General features: G+C 41.4%; 1 protein-coding gene across 1 annotated transcript; it reads left to right on the top strand.

Annotated features, from left to right (window-relative positions):
- The first annotated feature begins 2696 nt into the window (after window positions 1-2696).
- Window positions 2697-26195, top strand: KCNK17 (potassium two pore domain channel subfamily K member 17). The gene is made up of 5 exons (XM_074925851.1): window positions 2697-2927; window positions 14535-14649; window positions 23761-23927; window positions 24506-24674; window positions 25669-26195. The coding sequence occupies exons 1-5, from the start codon at window positions 2697-2699 to the stop codon at window positions 25962-25964; spliced, it is 978 nt and encodes a 325-aa protein (XP_074781952.1). The 3' UTR covers window positions 25965-26195.

Below are 26195 nucleotides of genomic sequence, written 5' to 3'. Positions count from 1 at the left end.
ATCACAATCACTGTATTCTGCATCTGCCTTGTGTCAACACTACAAGACATTTTAGGCCAGTTTGTGTAAAAGACAAAACTAAAGTTCTATTGACTTTTATATCTGACCTGTTCCCTTCACCTTACCTTTTTCCATGCCTTCCTTACTTTATCTAGCCACAGCCAGAAACAAAACAAGCACTAGTCTAAAGGTGATTCTATACAGTGTTTTACACCATGCTGCATGCCATAAAAAATGATAATGAGGTTTATCAGGGATAGAAAGCATGCATGCAGCACTTACGGGCAAAGTGTTTGTTAAAATCATTCTTACCTGACATCTGACAGCAGGGAGTTTGGCTTACTTTTACTGCAGTCCAGAAAACTGCTCCTGTACCAGATTGTGATTTTGCAAAGCAGCAGCACAGTGAGACTATCTTCCAAATTTTTTACTACTGCAGCTTTTAGTAAGGCTGAGAGTAGCTGCAGCAGTTCTCAAGCTGCCTGGTGGAAAAAAAAGATACCTTAAATCAAGCATATAGCCATGTTGGAACAGAAAAGAGAAGGATATCAGTATATCAGTGACTTCTCCTGTGTTACACAAGTGATAGAAATTTCTTGTTCACTTTGTCAGTTTTTCAAAATTCTGAAAACATCCTAAAGGTCATGCACATCTGTAATCAAAGTTACTTTGAGATACATATTGGGAGCACTGGCCCAGTTCTTGAGCATGGATGGATCAAGTGCTTTCTAGTACCCTTTCTCTAGCAAAAAGGTAGTCAACGAGTATCAACTGGCCAGCTATGAAAAATAATGTGGAAGAACTGTACAATCACAAGGGCTTGCTATGAGTCAGAAGTGCACAAAAGGTACTCTTCTGCTCTTTTAATAACCCATTTTACCAGCGATGCAATCCGTCACAGAAGGGAGATCACACAACCTGCTGCAAGATACTCAGCTCAGATGCATGGAAAACAGCACTTCTGAAGCCTCTGACTGTAGCTTTGCAGCTTGTGGCAGAAGCAGTGACCCAGGCAGGGTGCATCTGTGATGTGGAAAAGTAGCACATTGTCCTGAGAAGCTACCACTTGCACTCCAGTGACAGACAAGAAGCAAACATCCTTCCAGGCTTACATTTACCCTTTAAGCCTGCTCAGCAAGCCTTTCCTCATCCTCAGATATATTGGTACCTTCCTGACAACACCAAAATATCGTCTGAAAATATTTGAGCCATTCTCTCTGGAAATGTAAATAGAAGGCTGACACACAAGTGACATTTCTGAGAATACCCAAGAAAATCAGCCATTAAAATATTATATGATTCTGTAAAGGTTTGTTGTGAATCTTGATCTCTTCCTCCCCACATTCCTTCTAGCAAGCACATGCTTGATGTCCTGGGTTTTCACAGTCTTGCTTGTAGTTACAAACCCTGGGTTTCACCTGTAATTTGTTTTATATAATATATCTTGAGTATAAACATTAAATGCTGTATGTTTAGTCTGTAATGTTGTTCTTAGTGTGCTTTGTATAAGCTATCTGGTTTTAATGCAGTTAAAATGTCAAAATGTTGCTCAGATTTGTCTGTTTCCTGATCTTAAAGAGGAAACTTGAACATATATACTTTTTAGCGTCCTTGCATCTTTTCTTTCTCATATATATTTTTATAGAAGCCTTTTTTCTTTTCCATTTTAAACATCATTCAGTAATGAATACATTAAAAATGCAGAGTTAAGACTGAGCAATAGCATAACTTTTTTTTTTTTTTTAAGACACTGTTCAGGATTATGTCTTTAAAGTGGAATTGGTCTATCCTTTGCATATTAAATTTTCCATCTTGCCAGTAAAACCCTGAGTTTATACTAGTCAGTGTATAGCACCTCCCAGAAAAACATAAATCAGCACGTTATCAGAACTGTCCCAGTGGTGTAACATCTGTTTGAAGGCTGACTTATTCATAACAGTACAAACACTCCACTAGCAAAAAAAAAAAAAAAAAAAAAAATCACAAGGCAGTGTGAGAAGACGTTACCATCTGACAATGTATAAAGGCATCCTGCTCAGAAAGGGGTTTCTTTCCCTTTATCTCATACTCTGCAACAAAGTAAATTACAAACTTTTTATACACCTGAAGGGATTTGGTTGTTTTTTCTACTGGTGAGAGAACGGAGGGAAACGTTTGATACAGCCTTATACAAGAAAATTAATTTAATCAAACGTGTCTTGGGAACTACATGTATGAAAAGAAGCACTCCCATCTTTCACAGGAAACCCACAAACGATTGGACAACTCTTGCAAACTTGTTACATTTACAGTTGCTTATATCGAACAGTCGTTATCAGAACCCCCCGTTACTGCATTTTAATTTAGTTTAGCAGCTGAGTGAAGGAGGAAACCAGATTTAGGCAAGCTGCTGGTACAGCGATCAGTAACTGGAACCAGCTGGTTAGAGAAGCAATTCGGCTTGCTGGGAAAGGAACGGGGCAGCATCCCTCCTAGGGAGGAAGAGGGCCGCGTGCCCCCCACCTTGCTAGAGAAGGGAGTCCCTGGGTCGCTCTGCGCTCCGGAGAAGACAGGTGGGGTGGAGGAGGAGGGCGAAGGGGCAGAACCAGCTGCCTAGCCCGGTTGCGGGAAGGGGCAGGCCCAGGCCTGGGGGAGGCGCTGGGGGCCGGCCCGGTCCGGCAGATTCTTCAGCTCCGGGGGTGGTGGCGGCGGTGCCGATGGTGACGGCGCGGCAGCAGCAGCAGCAGCAGCAGCAGCGGCGGCGGCGCTGGGGGGTGCCGGCGCTGCTGGTGGCCTACGTGGGCTATGTGGGGCTGGGCGCCGGCGTGCTGCAGGCGCTGGAGCGGCCGGCCGAGGTGCAGGCGGCCCAGCAGCTCCTCCAGCAGCACTGGGAGCTGCTCGCCAACCACACCTGCCTGCAGCCGCCCGCCCTGCAGCGGCTCATCCAGGTGAGCCCGGGGGGCTGCAGGGCCCGCCTCGCCCCCCCACCCCTGCCAGCGCAGCGATGCGCCGGGCTGCGCGGGGACCGGCGCTGCCTCCTCCTGGAGTGTGTGGGTGTGGGTGTGTGTGTGGGGGGGGTGGTGTAACGGCAGCAGCCTCGCCTCCTGCCTGCAAGTAATTTAGAAAAAAAAGTTTGGTTTTGGTATTTTTTTATCTCTACCCGCACACGTAATGCTGCCCAAGGCGGGGAAAAAGCTTTCGGCTCGGCGGGCAGGTTCCGCGGAGCAGGAACTCTGCGCCTCGGCGCAGGCTTGGCCTTTCCTTAGGCTTGGGCTTTGCTGAGGCTGGCACGGAGGAGTTCGGCTGCAGCCTCTTCCCGCTGAGAAAGTTTCTCTCGTTCTCAGCTCTCTTCCCACAAGTGCTGGCGTTCCCGAGTTCTCAAGCGACGCGTCCTGGCAGTTTCCCATTGTGTGCTAATTACCTGGGTTTAATTGCAGGTGGCTGTGTTTGCTATTGAACTCATTAAAAATACACAGTCTGTGACCTCTTGCAAGTGGTTAATTCTAACGGAGAACTAACGTTTTCTGTCCTGGTAGGTTTAACTGGTATTTATACTAGTGTCAAAGTTTCTCAGTTTTCTGCTTGTTATTTAAAGGGAGATAGAAAATCCTGGTCATGCCACTTAAGAGATCTTTAAAAACCTTCCTGAGGATATTTGCAGGATGATTGCAAAATATAAATCTTATTAAAGTACAAACAGATGCATTTTATGATACAGATATGAGCAAAGCGGGATAAATGGGTTCTCTCCTTGCTCAATTTTTGTTGGAAAAAGGAAAACCTGCAATACTGAAGTGACTTGTTTATTTACCCAAACCAGTCTAGTTCAGCAGGTGCTGGTGGTTGAGTATCTGCTGCTTGCTTTGGTCCATCTGCCTCAAATAGATGTTGCCTAGCAAAGAAAACTTGTGGCTTTTTTTTTTTTTTTTGTAAAAGCGGTGTTTCACGGTGGCTGAAACCATCGTAGTTGTCCACCAGAGTTCAGAGGACCCAAAAGGGACATGGATAAGCTTTTCCTTTTTTTTTTTTCCAACAGAGATAAAAACACAGGAAAACATATAGATAGTCTCTTCAGGAGTTTCAGCAAGGCCCTGGCAGACAAAATTTTGCTGATAACCTATGTCAGGCTCTCATCCCTTGATGTTCCAAATAGTAAATTTTCTGTGGCAGTCAATAGTACATTAAAGATATGATATGAATTTGGACCCTTGTAAGCTGCTGTGGTATCTACTCTTATTATTTATAGTGTGTGCTGTGTACTGTGCTAGCTATGGAATATAAATAATCAGAGGGAAGTGAGAAATACATCAGAGAAGACCAGTGTAGCACTTCAAAAAGCCAGGTCAGAGCTGAGATTCATTCAGCCCTAGTCTATCAAACAGTGAGTGCTAGGCAGGGCCCTTGCCCAGCGGTTGGAAGGATTTCACTTGAATGACAGTAATGAGGTGGTATAGTGGAGGGATCATGATGATGATCACAACTGAGTAGGTAGAAGGATATTTCTAATGTTATTCTGATGGCTTGTTTTACTGTAGGGTCACCTCTACTTATCCTTGACACTTTCTAGTAGTCAAAGGAATAGGACAGCCGTCCAAATCCTTTTAGACCAGACACTGTTATAGTATGCTGTGTGACCTGAGCAGGCCCTAGGTGAGGAAGTTACAAAGAGGTTTTGTTTCATTTTATGGAGTGTCTGTGCATGCCTTTATGCTTTGAGAAACCATAGTCTGAGTTTGAATGGCTTTGTGTGTTATTTTTAATAACTTTCACGGTGATCATTAGATAAACCCCAGGATTACTTCTTTCCTACACTCTTTTCTAATTTCCTGTAGCAATTGCTTGGATACTGCAAGTGTGCTCAAACGAGATGTTTTTCTGTGCAGCAAATTGTTATTGCAGTAAATTGCACATAGTTTATCAGGCAGTGTCATCACTGACCCTCTTCAGATAACAAACTTATATTCTAGTTACACAGTTGATTATTTGCTAATTAAGACAGACATACGAAGAGTGTTTGTGAAAACATAAAGCAGTGTGTGAATTTTAATTGCTTTGACATTACTGGCAAGTCGTCATTGTTTTCTTACAGCTCTTTCATCCTAGATAATTCTAAACTCTGTTTATTTTAAGTGTATAGGGGCCAATATGGAATAAAATCCCAGTTTGCTAAGCAGTATACAAACATAATTTTACAACCTGTTTATCGCTTAGTTCCTAGTTACCACCTGGCAGTGGAAATCCACTGTTCCAGCCCTTGCACAGGTGGAGAAAAGTAGACAGCTTCTGCTTTGAGGAGCTGGCAGGAGAGCATGGTGTGAGGATGGACTGGAGGAAAAGCAAAGGCAAACAGGCCATGCTGTGGTAGATAGACCGGTGAACTCTCATTCAGTAATTTCTGTGGCTCAGATCGTTTTGAGGGAAGAAGTAATTTTCTAGTTAAGAAAAGTTAGAGGGAGGTGGAAATAGCAGACCAACAAACAAAAACTGAATGGCAGGAGAGACAGTGTTAGCAGGTGTGAATGCTTTATGTATAAGCAAGCAAAAAAATACATGCTCATGTGTTTATTACATACATATATGTGTGTATGTATATGGGGAAGACTGATACATGTTTTTCTTGGCTTTCATTACTTAAGCTTAGAACAAGGACAGTATGGGGGACAACAGAGGTACTCTGGTCACATATCCCTCTGTTGTGCATCCAGTACCATCTGCTCCAGGAAGACGTAAGTTTGGTTTTGTTGACCCATCTAACCCTAGGCTGTCTTTCTGACATTGTATACAGTCTGTGACATGAACATGTGTTCACCAGGAAAAAGATGAAGAGCAAACAGTCCCTTGAGAGCCATTAAGCAACATACAAAGAGGGCAATATCTGCATTTTTAATTATAAATATGGTGGTGGCCTTCACATGCCAGAATTACTGGCAGTGAAGTCACATCAAAGGAAGCTCTCAATGATAAGAGTTGCAGAAGATGAAAGTAGATGCAGTGATAAGGCAGGTTTCAGGTGATACACTCTCAGTACAGTGAAGAACAGTAGCTGGGCTCGCTCAGCTGGGGAAAAAAGTTCCTAAGAATCTCTGTCCAGGCAAAAATTATGCTGGTTCCAGATTGAAGTGTCCTGAGAGTGAGGCTGAACCCACAGAGGGCACTTTCTGTATTGGCATATCTCTTAGAGCTGAAACCCTCTCTGACCTTTTGGGGAAGGGGGGCACCTAGACACACTACCCAGCGTGATGTAGTGCATAAATTGCTTGATTTTACTGCCTAGGGTGAGTGTATCTATAGCTCTGGTCCAGCTGAGCTCTCCTCCAAACTCACTCATTTTCTTGCATCATCTTCAGTGGTTACAGGCACCAGTGTAGCTATAGCTGCTGTACTTTTCAGTGTCTCTTTAGTCAGATGATTGGCCATATGGCTGGACTTGGAACAGTGCATTTTTTATGTTAGGCTGTTACCATGACATCCTTTTCATGATACCTTTGGTTTTTGCTATAAACTTCTTTGTTGTATAAGTATTTTCCTAATATAGCTCTTTCCTCTATTTATTGTATTTTTCTATCCACTTTCTATTATTGTAAATGTATAATGCTATTTAAACCTGGTTACTTAAATAAACTGGGAAGGATAAAATGAAAGGTGGGCTAAATGAAATAAATAATACTTTTTTTTTTTTCTAGCAAGATTTAAGGTGTGGTGAAAAAGACATTAGAATTCTAAAGGGCAGGCCATAAACTAAAAGCCTGCAGGTGGATATAGATACTGTTATCTCTAGAGTCAACAGCTAGAGCTACACAGAGTTGTAGTTCATGTTTACAAGAGCATCGAGATCCCATGTGACTGAAAGATCCTCATCAATACTTTGGCTTGCACTGACACTGAACCAGCAGAGATTTGTGCCAGCTGTCAGGAAATACAACCCTGCAAATACAGTTTACTAAAATTATCTTGCCCATAGATGATGCAGCAGTGAGTGACTGACTACTAAGGGGGTGAGCATCAGGGATCACCTGTTGGTTATAAGGGACTTTAAGGAACAGCATTGGCTCTTGGTATTGTGGAGCAATGACAACCCACTTTAGTCAAATATCCATTGGCTTGTCACAGATGAAACAGAACAATTACAGAGGATTAACCCTAATTTCCTTCATATCAAAATGTACTACTAGTTTGGTTAAGTTATAGCCAGTTTGTTCTTCTCCAGACCTATTAATTAAAAAGGACAGTGGGTAATTTACCAAGAGTGTGTATTCTGTACTTATAATATCCTATTATAGTATACCTTTGACAGAAGTTGTTAAAAAAAAAGTATTCTATAAAACAATAGGGACATAATACTCTGTAAGGGAACGGGCTAGCACTATATTTTTGGACTTTTTGGAAGGCAAGGAGAAGACCTACTAATGAAGTGTTGTTTCTGGTTAGTTGACTCACTCCTAGGACTTCTGGTCAGTAACATACTGTCTAGTACCTGTGCTTGAAAAGAGAAGGAGGCAGGGCAAGCACAGGAACCTATTATATCTATATATCTCTGCTGCTTTCGATATTACCACACTCTGTTACAGCTAGTCAGTAAAAAGTGTAGCAAGCTGGAATTAACTGGTAACTGTCTCAACCTGTCCAATCAGGAAGGTTTGAGACACTACTAGCAGTGGATATCTAAAGACCAGGAGGGTGCCTTCTTAAAAGAGAGATGGTAATTCTTATCAGTTTTCAAGCTGTGGGTTACTCTTAGGTGTACTTGTTCATCACATTCTATCCTTTTGAAACACAACTAAAAGAAAAGTAAAATTGAAGTTCTTTCTCTGGTAGTTATAAGGAAGATGCAATGCAACCTTCTGTGCTCTGTTCTGTAGATCTTACAGGCGGTTCCTTTCAACACACCCTACTTACTTCTGTGGCAGTCCAGCTCTCAAGTTACTTGTATCATTGGAGTTTGGGAAGCAACTGGAGTTCAGCAATGTGTTGTCCTATGAATCATGCCACAGATTAAAAGCTTAATTTTCAGAAAAAGTACTAGTGGTTTAGGGTAGCACGGGCTGCAGCATTACTGTGCTTTATTACATCTCTTGCTCCTTTTCTGTTGCAGAGTAAGTCTAGTTGAATTCTAGGAAGTGGAGACCCAGCTGCAAAGTCAAAGTGCTTTTACTGGTAGGGTTCATTTAGTTTAGAGGAACTAGTACCAATTATATTAGCAAGTGGGGGGGTGGGGGGTGTGTGTGTGTGTGTGGTGTGTGTGTAATTATTCGATCAGGTCTTGGGTTATTCAAGTGACATGAAGTTAAAAAAACCAGCTGAATTCCATTGAATTCATAATGCACCTTGTGTCTGTTCTTTTGGACAGAATTCAGATAAATTTCCATTCCAGGCAAGGATAGGGGATCAGAGTTTGTGGCTGGGAAAGGTGTGATTCATAACGTATTTTTTAATTATTTTGAAGTTAATTGACCTTCGTTCTTGCAATCTGAGACAAGGTTAATATTAACCGTTTTCTTCTGATTTACAGCTGGTAGTCTGTGAGATGTAAATGAATGCTTATATATCAACATTGCACAGAATTTCCAGGGCACAAAGTTTATATTTTCTTATTAATCTAAATGGTAGTTTGGTGCCTTGGGAACACCTCCTTTCCCTCCTTGATATATTGGAAAAGTGAAGAGAGGAAATGTCTGAAATGAGGTAAACAATTTTCAGGAGAGCCTGTACTCCCTGCAAAAAATGTGTGGGTTTTTTTTTTTTTTTTCCTATATGAACATGTAAACTTCAACTAAACTTGGGAATGAAGTTTCTTATCCCAGTCCGTTCACATGCTGCTCTGCCTTCCTTAAGAACTGCTTTCAAATACAATTAGGAAATACTGCTTTTCCCTGCAAAGGTATCTCAAGATTACTGTGAACTCTGGCCAAAATGCCTATTGTTCAGAAGCAGCAGGGCAATGGCAGTGACTGGAGCTGTGGTTTATAAAAGGGTCATTTGTATGACTCCTTTCTCGGGGGTGGGGGGGAAGTGATTTGTCTTATTTTATTTATTTTTTTTTCCCCCAGAAATAAGAAATTTTGAGCTTGAGAGTCAGAAATTCTTATGGAGATCCTTGGTAGGGTCATAATCCTCCAGTGCTTCAGTTTTTCCCCTTTACACTTTGTCTTGCTGTTGTTGGGGGGTGAGGGGGGAGGTATTTTCTTACTGTAAAGATTAGAGAAGGAAAGAGAAGCATAGTGTTGTAAAGATAGTAGTGTCTCAGTTTACATATACACATGCATTCATTCCTAATTGCTGATCTTAAATGCCTTTTTTGAAAGCTGTACCTTAGTCACATGCAGTTGTGACTTTGTGCAGAGGTGAAAGACAACATTTTTAGTTGTTGTTAAGGAGGTCAGAGTAAATAATGTTTCTCCTTTCTGCAGCACTTGGTGATCAGAAGCTGTGCTGCAGCCACAGACTGCTGGTGGAGGGGCCCACATGTGCTGCGTGTAAGTTGGGAAACCTGGGAGTTGCCCAGAACTGATAACACAGCACATGTGGTAAATGAGAGACTTACGGTACAGCTGAAGGATAGAGTGACTCCACAGCAAAAAGAAAAGTATAAACCTACATTTTGCAGAGAAGAAAAAGATGTAACTCTCAAATGTCAAGAGGGAGCTGAAGTCTGTGGGCTGACTCTACCTTAAGCTTCTTGATACTTAAGTGGGTGTCTGGTAGAATCAGCAACCTCGTTCCTCTTCTTGTGTTGGTGGTTTTTTTTTGTTAAAAAAACTAGGCAATATGAACAAAAGATCTTTTGAGAGTGTAATTCAATGATGTGGCTTAATTTTTGATAGTATGTTTGTAACTACATTGGGTTTGTTGGCCAAAGCTGTATAGGTTGGTGAGGCTTTTCCAGGATAGATGAGGCACTCATTATCTGTCATTTGAAGTGCAGCCTGGGAGCTGTGAAGGGCTAAAAGGCAGTTAGGCAGAAGTAGTGATTTTTTTAATTTTTTTTTTTTTTTAACTCCAATAAGGAAACTGAGACAATGTTGTGTTTTGATGCTCCTGTAAGAAGAACCAGCAAGGATTATTCTAATTGACAGAAGAAACAGGAAGGAAAGGGGTATTGGTGTTCTAAAACAAGTTTGTCAGAGATATGTTATATAAGGGACTCAGCAAAAATCCACAGCTTCTTCATGTAGTTACCAGTGAGCTTGAATTAAAGGAGAGAATTCCCTGCAGAAGGATGAACCAAACCAGGCCTTGATTTGTACTGAGATATAATGATCCAATGTAAGGTATGCATTTGTAAGTATTAGCTTATGATGTTTTGAACTGAAACTTCAGAGTTTATGGTTGAGAAAAACAGAGCTGCAGGCCCCATTTGGGTATTCTGAGACATGTTTTATCACAGAGGTAACTGGAGAGACATCTACATTTACATAGACTACTTTGAATGGAAGCCATGCTGGTTTTTTTAATCACCGGGTATGACAATATTTGACCATGCAAGTAAGCTTTGTATGGTGTTATCAAGAGATAGAACAGCCCACTTGATGAGGAAATGTGGCAGTCTGCAAATTTTCATTGACTTGTGAAGCCCTAAGAATCTAAAATATCCTAATTTATAAATTCTATAGCAGTTACAATAGTTTCCATAGAAACTTTTATCGTTAAAATGATATAAACATTGTCAGCTAAGATGTAGTAGTTGCTGTGAGCTCTAAATTGTTATCATTTTAGGGGGTGGAACATAAGTGCAGAAATTTCTTTTTTTGAGTAGCTTGTCTGTCAATAGAAACCAAAGTGGAACTGAGTTCTGTTTCTGATTATTCTAACCACCCACCTGTTTCCTTCCTGTTCTTTTGAGTTGCACACATGACCTTTCAAGTTCCCAAAATGTCAAGCCCAAGCTCTGTGATTTCAAGATCTGTTGTGTGTGAGCAGTTGGTGATATTGACTGGGGTCTTAGACCAGTCAGATACTTGCTTTTGAACACTGGATTTGAGATGCTGCTACTGCTAGGTGCCTTTTAATTAGTTCAGTGTTGGAGCAGACACTGTGTAAATGAGTACTCTAATGAAGAGAAAAAGGAAACACCCTAGGATTTCACCTCAAAATCAGTGTAAAGCAAAACACAATAGTGCTTGGTTCTCAAGGGCAGGCTAAGGGAGCCAAGCAGATGTGGCCCAATGTGTATGATTCAGTTCCTCTTTAGACTAATTTTGAACCCACAGGCCAAAATATGCTTAATGTTGGGTGGGTTTTTTTAAATCATCAGCAGAGACATATCAGTGCCTTTCCAATGGAAAAAGCGGGGAAAATTAAAATGTTCTTTTAGAGTGTTTATAAGCTGGGTTTTTGCTGTGTTCCATCAAAAATTATAAACTACTATTTTTCTATGAAAAAGAGCACTAGTCAAAAGCAGAAGTCTAGAGGAATATACTAAATTAGGGCAAGTATATGCTGGTATCTTCCTGAATGTGCCCTCAGCCTTCAGGAGTTTGCAATCCAATGACTTTTTTTGTCAGAAGTAATTTTTGTGTATTAATGGCTATCTATGGATTTCTCTTTCATGAATCCACCTCTATGGGCACATCGGTAGGAAGGCAAGCTCCATTAGTTCCACTGTTCTCAGAAGAATCAATCTTTAATTTTCTGTCATTGTTGCTGTGTCAAAGTTGGTTTATAATAAAACGAAACAAAAATGAAAGCTGATATCCTTATCACCACTTGCTATGAATCCTCCCTTTTAAGGATGGCATCAGTGGCTTTTTCTTCCTAACAGTAATGAACTTGACATTTCTCCTGGCAGTGTCTGTTTATTCCAGTGGCTTTGATTTGCATGAGTATTCAGTGGTCCCCATATAGGGCTGTGACAGGGCAGGGAGCCTGATGATTAATAATGTTATCTGGATGTTTAATAACCAGATTTAACAAGGAAATGCTTAGCCAGAGGCTTACTGCTGAAGGCTGTTGAAGACCTACCCACACTACTAAGTGCTTCAGTCACAGAAACAGAAAACAGCTGGCACATTGCAAGCTCCATGTAATAGTTACACAGTACCATTCCTTCCCATTGAGATGAGTGCAGGATCATCATTCCATTTAGTGCAAATACTTTAGCCTATCTGCAGACTCAAGACAAATGCTGTACTTGCTGCCTGTAGCATCACCTTAGGGAAGGTTTAGACTGAGAGGCTGTGCAGTTCTAAATCACTGCAAAGCTAGCATGGGTGCTCACAACTGCTCAGTCTCTTGGTCCTAAACCACGCAGAAGTGCTACAATGATGTGAAATTGAACGTTTGATCACTTGGTTACTACTGCCTGCTTCTCACATAATGTCTTGTGCAGGCTGCTTATTTCCCCTTCCTGCATGAAGACATTTCTATTTCTTTGGGCTGATTCAGCCAGTTTCTTACAATCCTCTCTGGTTCTTAAGTGTTTCTGGCTTTAAAAACTTGATGTTCTATGTAATGTTGTCAACTGCTGAGCTTGTGTCAGCAGGACATCAGGCAGGAGAACAGACAACAAACATGCTGCATGTGTAGGTTTTTTGAGTTTCTGATCAAGCTGATAGTAAATTTATCTGAAAGCTGGACTGTTGCTGTTCCAGCAGGTGTATATGTGTGCAACACTATTTAGTACTGCAGAGATCACAGGCTATGTAGGGAAAGTTTGAGAGAATAACAAGCTTTTAATTTTCAAATTTAACCACTAGTTTCTGGAAGGGGAAAAATACAGGTCATCTGTATAAATTTTCAGTGTCTCCCTTGTCATATGGTTTAGCTTGGGAGTTTTTTTATATTCATGGGGACTGTGGTTCCTAACTAGGCCACTGGCTGCAGAAATTCTTACACTTCTTAAACCTGAGGTCAAGTACTGTCAGAGATCAAGAACAGAGAAGGGTCAGAGCCTGCATCTTATGCAACCTGACAGACCTCAGTGCAGATATCAGTCCTGGAAGAAGGTGGGGGGGATTACACGCAACTCTTCAAAATGAATCCCGCTGGAGGCTTCCTGTTACAACCTTTTCTCTCTCCTTTTTTTTGGGGGGGGAGGGGGTGGGTGGGCGGGCAGGTGCTTGATTCTTTCGTGTCACTTATGCTGCATACTAATTATTTCTTTGAGTTGCCCCAATTCATGTCAACAATCCACAGAAGGAAGCATAATGTAATACAATACAGCATCTGGTCCTTAGCCCTTTTCAGACCAAGGGGTCTGCTCCGTCTTGTGCAGAGAAGAGCATGTTGTCAGGCTTCAGTAGATTATAATGTGACCCTGAATGGTTTAAATTGCCTTGAGTTATGAGTAAACAAAGATAACGTGACTATCAAAGAGTGTTTCTAACTTGGAAAAATGTGTTCATCTCTGAGTTGCTCCTTGCTCTTAGTGTGAGAACTAGTAGCTCTGGAGAGAAGAGATAATGGTCCTTGTAGTTAAGCCACTGCTTGGGTCTCTGGAAACAGTTTTTAATTCACAGCCCTGTATAATATTATATAAATCACTTGCAGCATGTTACATCAGTAAAATGGGATAAAACTTCCTTGCTTTGCAGGCTTGAAGTGTAGGTTTTACAAAGTTCTTTAATTTATACATCCATCAAGCAACCAACAACTGATGCAAATCAAACCTGAGTGATTCCTTTTATCAGTGGCGAAAGCTTCATCAGCAGCCTTATTGTTAGGATAGAGACAGTATTATTTTGTGTCTGCATGAGTTTCTCAGAGGTGATGAATTTTATGTATTCCTGGCTACAATTTGCATTCCAGGATAATAAGCTCTCAAAGATTCTTGGTCAGTGGGTGTGAAATGTTTAGTGTACTGTGATTAATGTTTTGGACACAACTCAGTTCAATGTCACTAACTTTATTGGCATGAGAAAATATAGTAAGATATGGGCACTGTTAAGATGCCTGATGCCTTATTTTGGCACAACTCTGCCTACTTCAGTATAGTGACTTCCTAGTCTTTCCCCGGTGGATCGAACAGAATTGGGTATAATGCTAATCTAATACATTTATTCATATTTATAGTCCTTTTCTGGGGATATACTGCCCAATACTAGTAGAATTGCTATCCTGTGCTGTCTTCATCTCCTGCAGCATACCATGTACATTCTTCCCCAGTATAGTCAAGGCTTCTGTATCAGTTACATGTGTATATGTATTTGCTGCTCTGGGACTTCTGCCATCAGAATATCCCATCTGGAAACACTTTATTTCCATAATGAATATATCACAAGGCAGTCTTAACTATCTGAGTAGGCTTTCTCTAAGGTAGTTCTTGCCCTCTTCCACATCTTGCATCTCTTCCACATTTACCTGTGTGATCTGCCATGTGCATGTGCAACTTTATTTTATTCTGTAGGTGCCCTTTCCATAGAACCAATATGCTGGCTTCTGGCTTTTCTGACCTCTCAGCTCTTTGTCTAAGGTACAGGATATTCTCTATTAAAGGGGAAGCAACAGAGCAGAGTCAGAAGTAGTTGTAGTTTGACTTTACAAGACAGCACTGGAAATGCCAGTTGCATCAATTTGCCATAAGGGGGTTTGTGGGATCTCACTTTATTGTCTCTTTGCAGGGTATAATTCAAGCCTACAAGAGTGGCATAACGCTCCAGGGAAACAGCACTAGCCTGGGCAGATGGGACTTCAGTGGGTCTTTCTTCTTCTCCATCTCTGCAATAACAACCATTGGTAAGAGTTGCCTGCTTGCAGGGCTGCCTAGGCAGGAAAGGAGCAGGGATGAGGACCTGTACCATCAGATGCTGCTCCAGCCCTATGGGACTTCATGTAGCCTGTCTGTATCATGCAATAGATTAAACACCCATGAATCTAGCTCTATAAATGCTTTGTCAGTGCCAACGCAGTAATGATCTCTACTGAAATAGTGATAATTAGCTCAGTACGTATCCCTACTAAGTTACAGAGCTTTTGCAACCTGAACTTCATGGTGCTGCACTACCTGTACTTTCCCAAGCCTGGTGTCCTCTGACAGATCTGAGGTGAATTGTGCATTGAAATGAGCTTTTCCTGTCACAAGGAGAAAGAATGGTTTTGAAAAACTCTTAATATTGGCTGTTGAATTTTTTAAGGCTCTATGTATGAATTATTCCTCCTTATTACTGCCTGTACTGGATGAGGACCTGCTTGTTTAAGTGAAAGTCAGATAGCTGGATAAATGAAACATTTCAGTTGAGTCAGGTTTCAGCAAATGAGTAATGCAAAGCCATGAATGAATGATGGAAATAAGTGGTGGGGGTGAGAATGGACACAATAAAAAGTACTTGGGTACAGTGTCACTGAAGGCAGATGCTATTAATTATTGTCAGTGCATATCCCCAGTCCCTAAAACTGTTAACAACTTGCCCTGATGTCTTTTTCATACTCTGTGACCTAGTTTTATAACAACCATGGCGGGAAGAGTATGTGGAGAGATGGTTGTTGAATATCAGAAAAAATCCTCATGAGTCTCCTGATTTGTGTCAGATCTCTTCAATTTCAAGTACATTTTTAGAGTGAGGATTCCTTTATTATTCACCCAGGTGAAGCGTTCTTTTGATTTTTCTGGTGATTACTGAAGATACGTTGACTTCAGAACATTAAACCCCCAAACAAGAGCTCAGGGAGGTAGAGGGGTTTTTTTTGCCAGGGAAGGGGTGTCACCTTCCTGTGATTAAGTATATCTTTCTGCCCTTCTCTTTTGCACATGTTTTGCTCTGGTTGGGAACTACGTTTGTGTTTGTATTACTAGGTATGAGTTGTACCAGATGATGGCAGTGGCGGCTCATGAGACAGGGCTGCACAGGTTTCCAGTGTAAAGCCTGGGCAGTTCCTTACAGCCTTTGGTACAAAGCAGCATCTGCTCGGAGCTGCTTTGCTTGCCTCAGCAGTTAATCCGGACCAGTTTCTAAGCTGTTAGTGACCCTTTTTTACCACAACCAATTCAAGTTAACGATATTCAAGAAGAATCATATTTGTCATGTTAAATTATAAGGGGGTTCTGTGATACTGGCAGAGATCTCGACTAAACGTTTCTGGTTGTTATTCTGTGAAAGGCTAAGGTACTTTTTCCTTTTTTCTTTCAATAAATGCCTTGCCCTGATGGCTGAGGGTGGGGGAATGACTTGTTATCAGGGCACAAATAAAAAAAAAATCGAATATTACAGCTCTATCTCATAGTTTTAAAGGTGACACTATGACTCTAGGGACTTGTTCATGACTTTTCAACTGTGGAGTTGAGAATGCTGTACAAGTCACCTCTATGCAGAGAACTTCAGACAACTGGGTCCTTGATTTTGCTTTTTCAAGTTAAATTTTTAACTGCATACAAGTTAGTGTCTTAGCTCTCTGTTGATAACAGTATGTTGTAGGAGAGGAAAATACAGATGGCCTCACAGAGCCTCATCTTGAGTCTGTTACCCATCCTCTTTACTCAAGTTCTTGAGATAGTGGCTGGGGCAGCCTCATTGACTCAGACATCACTGCATGACGGAGAAGGATAACTGATTATGTCAAGTAAAACACAAGGTCCTTTCCAAAGAACTTAGTGAAGTTCAGAGAAGTGATTCACAGTAGGAAGTTTTATGTACAAGGCATGGCTCTGGGGTAAATGACCCCATTGAAAAGGTTTTTTGAGAAAGTTTTCAAAACGTTGTTGAGGTTTTCGTGTCTTTATGTGGCAAGGAATTACTTATCCCAGGCTGTGTGTATGGAACCATTGAAAGTGGGTTCAGCTTCACGAGATAAATGTATAGGAGTTACAAAATAAGGCATTCTGGCAAAGGAGTTAAGAAAGGATAGAGTTAAAATGGTAACAGAAGAAAGATTCTCAGGAATTTAGGGGTATTACATAAAGATTTTGATGAAGAATCTGGGTGGACTCTACTCCATGTTCAGGCTGTTGCAAGTCCTTCTTTGTCCTGTTTGTCTCTTCCATATTCTTTCCCTGCAACTAATGCTGCTCATGCCTTGCTGGCCTCTTATGCAATGTAATGTCTTTGGCTTTTGCATCAGCTATTTCTTCCTTAGTCTTCTCAAACAGCACTACCAAAGCCATTATCGCTTTTACCTTCATCGCTTTTCTTTTGAGATGCTCTTTCCATTCTGTCAGCTTGTTTTCTGCTTTAGGTGCTTTAATCCTCTTCAGAAGGCTTGGTGTGTTTCTCAGGTCCTTACCAGAATACTCTCTCACTGGGATATGGAAGGGATGTTAGCTTCGTTCCCTGTTAACACTAACTGAGGAGCGTGAGGTTCTTTCCCCACTGACACAGTTTGAAACCCCATGTCTCCTCTTTCAGCATCTTCTGTGCTGTACTCCTCTTTCATTTAAATGAGAGCCTCATCTATTTCCACTAGTGATAAAAAGCAGTATGCAAATTTTTCTTAAAAAGCAAAGCAAAGTTCTAACCTGCAGGCTTGAAACACTTGGTACCTTAATCCCAAAGGTTTAAAAAACAGATGTGTATGAACGAAAATCTGTTGTTTAAAGAAGTGCCCCAAGCCTATGTAGTTTTTGGCCAATCTCATAATTTGAATTGAACTACATTTATAACTTTTGATCATGTGGGATGGGCAGCCATGGCCGCCTGCTGATTCCCTCTTCCCCACTGTTACACTTCTGTGCTTTCTTCGCTGCTGTCTCTTTACATGTCATGTCATCCCAGGTCTTGTATGTGATCCCTTTTTCTGCACATGTTTCCATAGTAACTCTCTTCAATGCCTTGAACCATCTTCAGAGTTCCTTTAGAGCTGTAGTACTAAACGTGATTAAAGAAAGAGAATCTAACTTGCTGCTGGTTTTATCTCTTGGACATCTTTATCACTTGCTGAGACAGTGTCTCTCCTTTCTGTGTTTACTCTCCTCCTAGTTAGTTTGGACTAACAGGGCAGAGATCAAAGCAAGTTCAGAGTGGGGCACAAGATGAAAGTTCCTGAAGTCAAACGACCACAGGGCGGTGTAATTTCAGATAAGGTGCTAGGGAAAGGATTTGTGATGAGACTGAGGTTGTCTGTGCTAGCCTGAGAGTAGAAGGAACAGTATTTTTCTCTCTAGCCTGAACATCCCCCTTTATCTTGGGTGGGTAGATGCTATTACCTAGTGCTGCCTTACCATTTTCTGGTGGCATTTTCTGGTGGCAAAGCTAAGTACTCATTTGCATTCATTTCAAAAGCCCTTCTTTAAACATAAAAATAGGGTAAGTAAACCATCTCATAGTGAAGAAAGGAAGGGGAAGACCTTCCCTGTCCTTCCCTTCTCTGGTTAGCACAGTATAATACCTCCTAACAGCAATCCCCTAAAGGGTTGGGGGGTAGCAAAGAGGCAAGGAGCAGGCTATTGAGTGAAGTGCGGTATTTACTACGCTGTCACAGACATTTACTGTGCCACAGATGTTTTGTATGGAGGGGAAAAAAAAACGGTCATTTCAGGGCTGTGAAGTCCTGGCTTCTGCCCATTGCTGGCTGATGATCCCTTGGGAAATCCAGTTAAAGCAACTTGATGTCTTGAGGCAGTTAAAACATGGAATACTAACCTAGGGCCACTTGAACACTTGAATGCTCTGTGAACCTCAGGTTTGCTTAGGGGAGTTCTAGGCTGAAGAGCCCCACACCTTTGATGCATTGATCTTTCCCTGCCCTGTGGCAGCTGTCAGAGCTGCTCTACAGGCTTGGCTGAGTGGGATGAGGCACAATGGTTTGTGGGAGGTCACTGGCAGATTTGCAGATAGCACTTGCAGCACCATCCTCTCAGCTGTCTCAAGCACTGGCGGATTTGGTCTGCCTTCCTGACTGTGCCATCTTGTCCTGTTGAGACTTAGCCCACTGTATAGTTTCCAGTGTGTACACAGTACAAATTTAACTACAGTATTCTTCCCAAGCATTTTTCTAGCCTTCACTGAAGGAGCATGCAGCGAATTTCTGTTGCCTGGAACTTCATAGGGCTAAAACTGTTAAATAACTCTGTTCAAACATGTTTTTCAGCCTACTAGCCGTAGTTATTGGTCTCTACTTCATCACAGCACCAGCTAAAATGAATAGTGACGGGCACTTCCCACACACACTCTGGTTCAACCTGTCAGGGTTCTAATGAGCTTCCCTATATAAGACACAGTTCCTATTATTCTGCCACCACTAGCTTTCAGAATAAAATTGTTTAGTGTTTTGGTTTGTTCTAATCATAAAACTGAGATGCCAGTGCAAGTACTGGGACTGTTTATGTCTCTACTGCAATTGGTAGGCCTTAAAGTCATCCTCCATGGATGGATGAATTGAGAATAACTGCCTTCTCATGTCAGGTGTTCAAAGCTCGATGGCTGTGTCCAGCTGACAAATGTTCCTGCACTTAGAGCAGACTTGGTGGGTATAATGTGAAATCTCACAGGAAGGTTGAGAAGCCAAGTACATTCGTTTTGTGTAGCTAGTGCTTGCAGAGACATTCAAAAATATGAAGGAGAACAGGAACCCCAGACTTGCTGATGTACAGTTGAATGTGGGTGGTACCAAAAGACCTTTGAAAATCCTGATGGTTGTAAGGTTTGTAGGATAATTCAGATTTCCTGGTACCTCAGAAGGTCTCTAGTGCAATCTGTTTAAAGTGGTCAGCTATGAGGTCAGATTGGGTTACTGAGGGCTTTATCAGGGATGCCTTCCAGCTAAGCTGGGACCCTGCTTATATTTTCAGGACCCAGATAAATTTATCTTAAGGCTGTGTAAGTAATAGGTTTGTTTGGGGTTTTTTCCCACTTTGTCTGATGAATTATAAGAAGATGCCTTTTCCATCTAAACTGGATTTGAGTATTTTAATTTTTTCTCAGTACAACATTTGAATTCATGACAAACTTTTCATTTTAGCCCAGATTAAAACATTCAGGTTACTTGTAAAGAGCACAAGGGAAAGAAAAGTTTAGATATTTTGAAAAGTTTTGGAGGAGCAGCTCTGTGGTTTGAGCACTCCCTGAGGGTGTAGGAGACCAGTGTGCAATTTCCTCCTATGCCTGAGAAACAGGATTGTGGCTCACTGGAGATCACCCCAACTGCCAAGTAGAGCACCTTTCTCAGAGTATTTAAATATATAATGCAAAATAAAGAAATTCTGCCACTGGTACCCCTCACTGAACTGCCCAGTGTCCTTGTGGATCTGACACTTGTGTGTCTCGCCTAGAGACACCTGGCTCCCAGGCTTCGCCGAGTATCTGGGTGTTCAAAGCAAAATACTATACTATCAACAAGAACATTCTGTAAATTTGGGATTAGGTCATTCCTGTGAGAAGTGATGGCTTGTATCCACTCAGGTAGGAGAAAGAATTAAACCAAATCTCTCCAAAACCATATTTGAATGCTCAAACCACTGTTAAAGTTACTGGTTAGAGAAGTGACTCTTCTTCCAGCTTTTTAAAAATCTCATTCTGTTTTTTCCCACAGCTGAAATTATTTGGTGAAATTGCAGATGTTTTTCAGCCTATAAAAGACATATTTTTTCATTCTAAGCACTTTTTGCTTAAAATAATCTTATGTCTAGGCAGTGAGAATGGAAATCAAACAAACCTCCCATTGTGACTAGCAGGAAGTCACAGTTGCCTCAGCTGAACTGGGGGCACTGCAAGTAACATATTGTCTTGCGAATTAAGAGATCTTTTATTAACAATCTGTTAATCACACATCAGTCTCTTAGCAAGCCTGCAGAGCCTCTGAATCCCTTAAGTACAGGAATGTAATGGGTAAGCAGGAAAGCAAAACGGGATTTGCTTAATATGTGTAACAGTAGCACGAGTTAAAGTGTGTGGTTGTGAACACTTAGAAATAAAACTGCTCTTAATCTGCTGCTTCTAAGGAAGATTCAGTTCCATTGTACTTTATTTCAAAATGAGAGAAGCTATGCAGTCATTTAATGCAGCTGCTTCAGTGAAAATGCTTACACTTTGACCTCAGTAGTTTTTAGTGAGTATCCCTCAGTGTATCCTAGGGCAGGCAGGCACCAGGTGACATCCCAGTAGCAGGCTCATGAAGGATGTGATGCACCTGCCAGTGTAGTTTTAGTCTTTGAACTTGGTTCTAATCTTCTAATGTACAGCTCACATTGGTTTAAGACGCCAGATACCCTCATTGCATTTACTGAAGAAGGTAAGTCCCATTTACCCATTCACACTTGAGTTTTACAACAATTGAGGCTTATATACAACTAGGTTGGCATCTACTTGTCTAGTCCAAAGTCAAGGGTGTGTCATCAGCCAGATGTAAATTGCTGGCCACTTTGCATAATCTGAAGTCTCCCATGCTGTTTGATCAAACTGTATCCTTTATAAAAAGCTAATGGGACATGGCTTTTTGGCATATTTACAGCAGCTACTCAACCAAGTCTTCAGGAAATTGTTTTGAGCTGCTGAGCCCAAGGGAAAGGGGAGCCAGAGAAATCATATGCAAAGCAGATCTGGTGTTTGGTCTTCTGAGTTTACTGTAGACATTGAATTTGCTGCTCTAAATTAAATGTAATGTACAGCTTAACCTTAAATGCTCTTCAGTCAGCACTATGTGGGGTCCCCAAAATCCTGAAGGCTCCTGTGTTTCACACAGTGACCTCTGAGATCACGAACCTTTCTTTCTCATCTGATGTTTTTCTTCAGATACTGGATAACCTGGAAGGCTATGGTAAAAAGAACTCTGCAAGCTATAACACAGTCTTTTTAAACTTGATATGGAAGAGAAAAAAGGAAAAAAAAAAAAAAAACCATCACCCCAAAAAACCTTGGGAATGGCTGGCCATAAACATGACTCATGTTCAGGCTCCAGCCTTGCAGTAAATGCCCCCAGCAATTTCTCCTGGGTCCAACCAGCCTGCAAAACACCCAGATTCCATAAAAGAGAAAAACTGGAACCAATCCATTGAAATGTGTCACAGCCGATGTGAAAAAAGATCACGCCAGGCACATATCCCTTAAGTTCATTTAGATGGGGTCATCTGCTATTTAGATGTACTTGCCTGCATATCTCTCGTTTATCCCACCTGTTAGTCTAGAAAAGGTAAAAGCTGACATTACTTGGTGAGGGGGGGTGAGAAAGTGTGTAAACACTGTGGAGTTGTTCATAAGTGAAGAACATAACACTGGAATTAAGGCTGCTGTACAGTCTTAATTTAGCCCCTTTGTTTGACTGTATTTCAAAACAACCTCTAGTTATGTAACAGTATCCCATTCTTTCCGGGGGATGCTCTGCCCCCTCCCAAGGCCTGGCTGCTGGGGCCATTGCTTCAGAGGTATATTATGTGTTACCACATACATTAAACCCAGTGGCTCACAAATCACTCAAGCCTAAAATTATTGAAGGGAAGGTATTCCAGATAGTCAAATGTTGAATTTGGGGGAGTAGGAATGAGATTAAAAGATAGCCTGTATACAAACTGTGAAATAGTTTGCTGACAGACCTTTTTTCTGGGGGTAGTTTGCCAGTGCATGTGCACAGTTAACTGTTTGCAGAGCTGTCCATGGCAAGAGACTTTTGTCAGTGCAAAACTTGGCACAGAACATGTAGATATTCCAAGCTCAGTCACATACCTTTATGTAGTTGGTCAGTCCTTACTGCAGCTGGTGTGGGACAGAGGTTAGCAAAGGAACGGGACTCCATCTGGTCAACCTTAGATGTTTACACTCTCACTTGTCTTACATACAGAGCCCAGCCCTTGGACCTCTCCCTCTTGGGGACTGCTTGCTTGCCCTGGGGCTGTACCACCTACAAGCATGGTAGCAAGTCATTAATGGTAGGAGCACCTCTAGGCTTGCACTGTGCCAACACCTGTGTGTTGCTGGGGGGAGATAGTATTATTTGTGGTAAAAAGATAAGCTTTGCCAGGTTGTGTACAACTTGTATATGGACATACACAAATCTGTAATGAGTGGGGGTGACTTTGAAATGTAGTCAAGGCCATAGGTTGCTGACTGGCTAAGTCACTGCTGAAATGCTTGTTATGTGATAGTCCTTCCTCTGTCTTAAAAAGCATCCTATGGAATAAGACAAAGTTAAATCTGGCTTCCCTGTGGCATAAAACACTTGAAATTACAGAAGTGCAAGTCTGCAAATATATGACATTTTTAAAAGAGAGTGTGAGGAATAAAGACAATTATTGCAGCAGTGATGTTGATGGTCTAAGGTAAGCAAGGCTGTGCTTGCATGTCAGTACCTTTTATTAGACCAGTTCATATGATTCGAAGAAAAAAACAAAATTTCAAACAATTAAGGTGTGAAATGGAAATATTTTACTCAGGTTAAGCATAATTTCTCTGGGTTTACTGACTCTAGGAAACATTTTGACAATTTAAGCTTAAGTTGTATTTGGTACTTGTGGCACAAAAGAGGAGTATAACCAAGGAGGCTGTGTTAAGTTCACTAGTCCTGTGGGACAAAGGTAGAAAAAAGTTGTTATAATTAAAACACTATTGTTGTGATTCAGAGACCATCTGACAGCCACGCAGGATCACTTACCAGCAAACCCTATGCCAACAATGCTTACAAAAACTGAACTAAATGGAAGTTTTGAATTTACGTCAGATCCCAGCCAGGACAGTGCGTATGGGAGAGGAAATTCATTGGTAAATTGAAAAGGAACTAAACAAAATTGGCAGGGAAAGAATGTTATTTTCCAGCCTACAATAGGATATGACAAACAATGGATGTAACTTAGTTATTTATAAAAAAAGGTCCTCTTAGAGCAGTGACCTTCTTGTCTAACTTTTGTAGAAGATGGAGGTTCACCCCTCCAGGGAAAGAGGGCAAGCAGAGAATACTTCAGATTTAACACTCTATTCCTTCCCTGCCTAGGCTATGGGAACCTGAGCCCCAGCACTGCGGCTGGTCGAATTTTCTGCATCTTGTTTGCGCTCTTTGGGATCCCCTTGAACCTTGTACTCCTGAATGAAATTGGGCAGCTGATGCTGTTGGGGGTTCAGCATTGTGCCCATCGCCTAGAAGAGGTGTTTCACTGGCAGGTAAGCAATGTGGACAGGTATGCCTTACCTTCAAGTTCAGGAAGGAAAAGACAGAAGGGGCATTGTCTGCTATTTGGGATCCCCTGACTAACAAGAACAGTCTGCCTAGCTGTCAAAAGTCTGCCTACCGGCCAAAAACGCAATAATAGGAATAACTGGAAGCAAATAAATTTAGTTTGACAGCCCTACGAGGTGTCAGATAAGGTTGTTTATTAATTGGGGGAACTTCTGTGATGAATGGCTTCCTCTACAGAAACAGAAGTGCCAGAGCCTTAGAGCAGTGCACAGTCCTAGAATATCTGGTTTGTTTATCATCAGTCATAGTTAGAATTGCATGTGTAAGTTATGTGGGAACACTTGTGGAATAGGCTTTAAATTGGTGTCAATTTAGGACTCATGAAGGTGATGGCCCATTTCATGTTGACTGAGAGCGCTACACCATTTATTCTAGTAGAATGTCCTGAATGTTTGTATGGTTTTTATGGAGTCCAGCATCATCTTCAACCAGAAACTGAGCAGGGCTTTCCCAGATACCTCTCCTGTGACAGTCTGTTTGTTTTTTTTTCCTGTTTTACCAGAAAAAAGCTTTCCTCCTGATTAAGACCTGTGCGCTGGTAACTGGCTTGTTATTATTCCTCCTGCTACCTCCCTTGTTATTCTTTGACAAAGAAGGCTGGTCTTATGAAGAAGGCTTCTACTATTCCTTCATTACCCTCAGTACTATAGGGTTTGGAGATTATGTGATTGGTGAGTAGTTCACACTTTGTTGTTTTCACCTGCTAAACATCAAAACCAAATGTGTGGCATATGAAACTCCCAACCTGGCAGTTTTACACCACTAGCAATCCAAACACCTGATGATAAATACATTGTGGTAGGCATTTGACAGATTGGACAAGACATGATTTCTGAGATAGCAATGCCACCTGTGGAAAGAAATCATTTCCCAGCCAATGAGTAATCTTCCAGCATTCAGGTCATCTGTGCCTCGAATGACTACACCACCAGACTGGAGTGCCATGTCTTTAATCACAGCATTTGCTGACAGTGCACTTGGTGTGCTCCAGTGCCTTGGCAGCAATTAGTTTTATGCAGATGCTACTCTGCATCACCATTAACAGACAGTGACCACTTCAAAACCCCAGACAACTACTTTCTAAAAGGCAGCTTAAGTCACTTAGGTGTAGACTGTCAGGCACCAGGCACAGCCTGGTTTTTGTTGCCAGAACCCTTTGCCAGAGGAAATGCGTTTGGACCCATGCCCGATGCATTTGCTGAAACACAGGACACACCTTTTTGATAAACACTTTCTTATTAAAAACAAATTGATTATAGAAACACATGCGCCCTTGAATCTCTGGGAGACAGAAAGACTACCTCTGCCTATGGGAAACCCCAGTTACATACTAATGTAATACTGTGGTGCAGAGTGGTAAGTGGAGAAATGAAACGATGCTTAAATGTGAATAATTTCACTCCAGCATAAATATAACTTGAGATTTATTTTTATTTCTTATGGGTACTCTTTACAGTTCCTAGAGAGTTCTAGGCTGTTGCTGACATGCAAGCAAGTATGTTTCATGACAACATCTGTTCACATGCTAAGTAAATGGCATACTTGTGTTTTATATAGAAATCACTAATAACAGGTTATATTTCTACTGTCTTTGCTGTATATATAATGTCTCCTTTAAGATACTCTCAACCCAATCTAGAAATGTTTTGGGTGATTCTCTTGTAGGGATGAACCCAGACCGCACCTATCCAGGCTGGTACAAGAATGTAATCTCTCTGTGGATCCTCTTTGGGATGGCATGGCTAGCACTTATTATCAAATTTTGCATCAACTTTCTAGAGAGCTCCAGTGACTTCTGTCAGTGCAACAAGAAGAGCACAGAGATGGCAGAAGACTTAATGGATGGCAACAAAAATAGTATGACAGGACTTCATGATGTGGAGATCTGCAATGACAAAGACACAAAAACAAAAGGACCAGATGAATCTCACACCTACACAGCTCCTACAGAAGCACTCTAGGGAATAAGCATACCCTTGGTGTCTCTCAGGTTTCAGTGTACCAGAGATGTACCACTTAAGAATATGGGAATGGAGCTGCCATGACATTCACATGGGGTACAAGCTTACTTAGTGAGCTTGAAATGCTCTTGTAGCCTCTAACTGTATGTATGGTATTTTGCAAATAAAACAACTAGAAAAGCAAGTGCCATTTAATGCAGGAAAGAAATTACATGTTGCTAAAAGACTTAA

The sequence above is a fragment of the Athene noctua genome, chromosome 1 (assembly GCF_965140245.1).
Source record: "Athene noctua chromosome 1, bAthNoc1.hap1.1, whole genome shotgun sequence".
NCBI classification, from domain to species: domain Eukaryota; kingdom Metazoa; phylum Chordata; class Aves; order Strigiformes; family Strigidae; genus Athene; species Athene noctua.
The sequence above is the reverse complement of the archived record's forward strand: the minus strand, read 5'-3'. Positions and strand labels throughout refer to the sequence as shown.